A 4,792-nucleotide genomic window follows, 5' to 3' on the forward strand; every position below is an offset into this window, starting at 1 on the left:
TAATTTGTTCTTATCACAAGGAGGCCTTGACAACTGCAACCTAGTAATTTTCCAGAGGTCATACTGGGCCTGTGGTCCCTTACATGTTCCCCTTTTCTTTCCTTAAGAGGGAAGGTTTAGCAGAGGGGTTTGTGCCTGTCTTAGGTTGTCCCGAGGAGTGGGAGACTGTTGCCTGTCATGGGGGCAATATGCAAGGCAACGCCCCTGGCTTAGGTCAGACTCCCCTCAGGGGGATCTTACCCGTCATTGGCTAACCAAACCAGCGCTCAGACTAATCCTTGGGACCGGCCAATGTCGGTATAAAGATCAGGGTCGCCAGTATCCAGCCGACAATAATGGACCTGAATAGGTTTGGACAAGGCCTTGTCCAGCTGTTGTTTGACATAGGAGGTGATCTTCCGGAACACCCAAGGACCGAAGGTTAGAGCTAATAAAAACACAAATATAGGCCCTACAAGAGGTAAAACATAAGGAAGAAAGCCATGAAGATTACTTAAAAAAGGATTTTCAAACAGTTCTCTCCGACGCTTGACCAGATCATCCTGTAATTTCTTTATCTTGTCCCGGACTACACCGGACTTATTAGCATAGAAGCAACATTTCTCCTGTAAGGCCAAGCATATACCCCCTTGTTCGGCTGTCAAGAGATCCAATCCCCTTCTGTTCTGCAAGACCACCTCGGCTAGAGAGTCGATCTGGTCCTGGAGATCACTAATAGTTCCTGATAAGGTTTGGATATCATCAATGAGCTGTGCAGAGAGTTTATTATAGGAGTGTATGGCGACTCCCAAGCCCCCAGACCCTGTCGCAAGGGCTCCCGTAATGCCCAAGCCAACAAGCAAGGGAATAGCAAATACGGCCCTTTTATGTCTTCCAGCCATAAAGTCGAGGCTGGGAACCGGAACAGGCTCGTTCCCCGGAACAATATCCATCTCAGGTAGAACGGAGGCAATGGAGCAATAACCAGTCCAATTTACGGGCAACGCTGGGAACGCCATATTCCCTCCGCAGAGAAAAACATGGCCTAGAGGGGGACACAGGAAACTGCTAGTAAGAAGGACAGAGGAACAATTCACATGAGGGAGAAAACCCACATCAATGGAGACAGAGGCATTGGGAGTGGTACCCTCAAAGCAGGGGGCTACAAAGAGTGACTGATTCAAAGGGATCGGTTGAATCCTAAAAGGGGGGCCTAGGGAACAATTTACCGGACGGGAAGGATTTTCGGCAGGAGCAAGGTTACCAAGGAGGGGTAACGCCATAGGAATGGGAGTACCGAGGGGCAAGCAAAGCCAGCAGTCCGCAGCCAACACAGGATTGGTCTTATTTAGCATAAGGTGAGTGGATTCCAAAATGACAGACGTCTGACTATCAAGACTCAATCTGTGAGGCCGGGGACGCGCAAGAGGATGATAATGGAGGGAGGGGAATTGGGCCCGAATGAGTTCCTCAATGTGCTGCTGGACCTCATGTTCTCTGACTCTGTCAGAAGGGCCCCCTCCGTCTGATACATGTAGGGGTGCACGTTCGGGCCAACAGACATTGTGGCCAACATCGGCAGACAAACAAGACGCCTGGGCATATTTGTTAGTATGTCCCTGGAGAGTGGCGGAGGTTTCCCCACCAAAGGTTCCTGCATAGGCTTGCTGTAGAACTGCCTTCAAATAAACCTTATTATTAGAAGAACACTGCTGGACGCTGTTATAGCAAAGGGAATGAATAGCTTGATAGTAGCGACAGGGGGAGGGGCAGGGACCAGGGGACCCAGGCAGAGAGGGAATGACTCGGGGTTTGGCAACACACTCCCACCGTTGCTTAAATCCCCCACCGGTGGATGGTCGATAGGTGAGATAGGCGGTGTATTCATTGCAGTCGTTGGAGTAAGAGAACCGCTGCGGTGTTACCCGTGTATACCCTCCACGGCAGTCACAGGGTGGCCCAAAAAGGGAGGCGAGGAGATCATTGCCGGCCGGGGCGTCAAAACCAGCAAGGCAGACCCTCAGGACAGCCAGGAGGTACCAGCGTAGGGGTGATCGTTTTCCAAGCATTTCCTGTAGATAAAGAAAAGAAATATTTCTCAGAGAGGTTTGTCCTCCCTGGAAGGAAGGTTAACTGGAGGCGGAGAAGCCATTTCACAGGAATCAACTTGCTTTACAAGCCTCTCAGGAAGCCAGCGAGCAGATTGTTTTTCTTTAATATATATACAGACTGAACCCCGACCCCAAATAAGAACAGGGTCAGGACCCTGCCACTGGTTAGTAAGGGGATCTTTCCACAGTACTTTGGCATAATTGTGCTGGGATTCGGGGTGCCAAAACCTATCAGCCGCTGCCAGTATCATCCAATTGAAGAAAATTTAATATGAAGAGAGCATGGCTGACCAGGTTCCGGGGGGATCCTTTGACTGGGTAGAATGCCCCTCTTCGAAGTTTGGTAATAGTGTTTTTTAAGGTTTGATGGGCCCGTTCCACAATACCTTGCCCTTGAGGATTATAAGGAATGCCTGTGACATGAGAGATACCAAGGGTGGCACAGAAGGAGCGAAAAGCTGTGCCAGCGTAGCCAGGCCCATTATCGGTTTTAATAGACTCGGGCTTGCCCATAACAGTGAGGCAAGAGAGGACATGAGCTATCACGTGGCAGCAGGCCTCACCGCTCTGCAATGTGGCAGAGAGAAAGCCGCTGTGAGTATCGATGGAGACATGCATATATTTTAAATGACCAAAATCAGAAACATGAGTCACATCCATTTGCCATAGGGCGTTAGGAATTAAGCCACGGGGGTTCACTCCTAAATGGGGGGTGGGGAGAAGGCTCACACATGAGGAACATTGCTTAACAATCTGTCGGGCTTGTTCACGAGTGATTTTGAACAAAAGTCTAAGGGTGGTAGAATTAAGATGATGAAGGGAGTGGGCATGAGTGGCCCTATCCACAGGGGACAGATAAAAAGCCAAAATAGGCATACGGGTGGCGTGGTCAGCGAGGTCATTACCCTCTGACAAGGGACCAGGGAGACCTGAATGTGCCCGCAGATGGCCAAGAAAAAAAGGGGCAGCCCTAGCATGGATGGCAGACTGTACTGAGAGAAATAGCTGAATTGCAGAGGAGTTAGGTTTTAGATGGGAGGCTGTTTCTAATAAGGGGACAGAGTGGGCCACATATGCACTATCTGTATAAATGTTCAAAGGAGTGGAAGGAAAAGTTCGGAGGACTACAGAAACAGCAAACAATTCCACTAACTGGGCAGAGTGATAGGGTGTGGACAGAGGGGTAGCCACGCCATTGCATGAATATGCAGCGGTCCCAGATGAGGAGCCATCAGTAAAAACTGTAAGGGCCCCTACTAAAGGCTCCGTAGAAGTTAATTTAGGGAAGACAAAGGGGTGTGTGCGAATAAAATGTAACATTTTATGAGCAGGATAATGATTATCTATATTTCCGGGAAATGAGGAAAGCGCTATAGGCCAAAGGTCAGAGGTACGAAAAAGCCAATCAACCTCCGCCTTTGCATAAGGTAGAATGATAGAGTGAGGCTCCTGACCAAAGATCTTAACACTGGTATCTCGGGCTTGAATAATGAGTTCTGCTACTAGATTATAATAAGGAACAACAACCTTGGACGAGGAGGAGGGAAGATGAACCCAGAGAAGGGGAGAGGCCACCTGCCAAAAGACTCCCGTGGGTGTGTGTGAAGTGGCACAGACAATAAAAAGGAATGGAAGGGAATAATCCAGGGTTGACACAAATTGGCCTTGAATGGCTTGTGTGATTAAGTCTAAAGCCTTTTTGCCTTCAGGAGTTAACTGTCTAGGTGATTGGGGGTCTGGGTCCCCCTTAAAATATCAAACAGAGGTTTCAAATCACCTGTAGTAAGACGGAGATAGGGGCGGATCCAATTAACATCCCCTAACAACTTTTGGAAATCATTAAGAGTTCTTAAATGACTAGTTCTCAATTTCAGGTTAGAAGGCCTAACTAGGGAACCACGGAGCTCAAAACCGAGGTATGTATAAGGGTCCGTGACTTGGATTTTCTCGGGGGAAACCTGCAGACCCCATTCAGCAAGGTTTTGCGAGAGAAAAGCAAAGCAATGGGAGAGGGATTGTGACTCGGGGCTAGCGATTAATATATCGTCCATATAGTGGAGGATATAAAGGGAGGGCCAACGATCACGAGCGGGCTGAATAGCCGCAGCCACAAACTTTTGGCAGAGTGTAGGGCTATTAGCCATTCCTTGGGGGAGCACTTTCCACTGAAAGCGTTTCATTGGGCTCTGAAAATTCACAGAAGGCAAACTAAAAGCAAAACGAGCACGGTCAGCAGGGTGCAAAGGAATAGAGAAAAAGGCATCCTTAAGGTCAATAATGATTTTAAAAAATGAGCTGGGGATTGCCACAGGGGAGGGCAGACCAGGTTGAAGGGAGCCTTTGATGATCATGGTTCGGTTAACAGCGCGAAGGTCCTGCAAGAGCCTCCATTTTCCCGATTTCTTTTTGATAATGAAAATAGGGGTATTCCAAGGGGAATCGCTATATTCAATCCGGCCAGCGAGGAATTGCTCCCGCACTAGCTCCTCGGCAGCCTCAAGCTTCTCCCTTGGAAGTGGCCACTGATCAACCCACACGGGCACGTCATCCTTCCATAGGATACGGTCTGCGTGGGGTGCAGGAATATCAGCGGCCATCGGAATAAATTTCCCAGACCTAATCTTTCAGGGCGAGGAGAGGCCTCAATGGGAGAATGAATGCCCTGTGAGTTTTTTCCAAGACCTTGGCCAGGTAGGAAACCC

General features: G+C 48.9%; 1 protein-coding gene across 1 annotated transcript; it reads right to left on the minus strand.

Annotated features, from left to right (window-relative positions):
* Positions 1-71: 71 nt before the first annotated feature.
* Positions 72-4,687, minus strand: LOC114039606 (syncytin-1-like). The gene is made up of 3 exons (XM_027857487.1): positions 4,397-4,687; positions 4,181-4,276; positions 72-2,051 (listed from the first exon to the last, which is right to left on the minus strand). Exons 1-3 carry the CDS (start codon positions 4,685-4,687, stop codon positions 267-269), a joined length of 2,172 nt encoding a protein of 723 aa, XP_027713288.1. The 3' UTR covers positions 72-266.
* Between the last annotated feature and the right edge of the window lie 105 nt (positions 4,688-4,792).

Source organism: Vombatus ursinus, unplaced genomic scaffold (assembly GCF_900497805.2).
Source record: "Vombatus ursinus unplaced genomic scaffold, bare-nosed wombat genome assembly UNPS02000534.1, whole genome shotgun sequence".
Taxonomy (NCBI): domain Eukaryota; kingdom Metazoa; phylum Chordata; class Mammalia; order Diprotodontia; family Vombatidae; genus Vombatus; species Vombatus ursinus.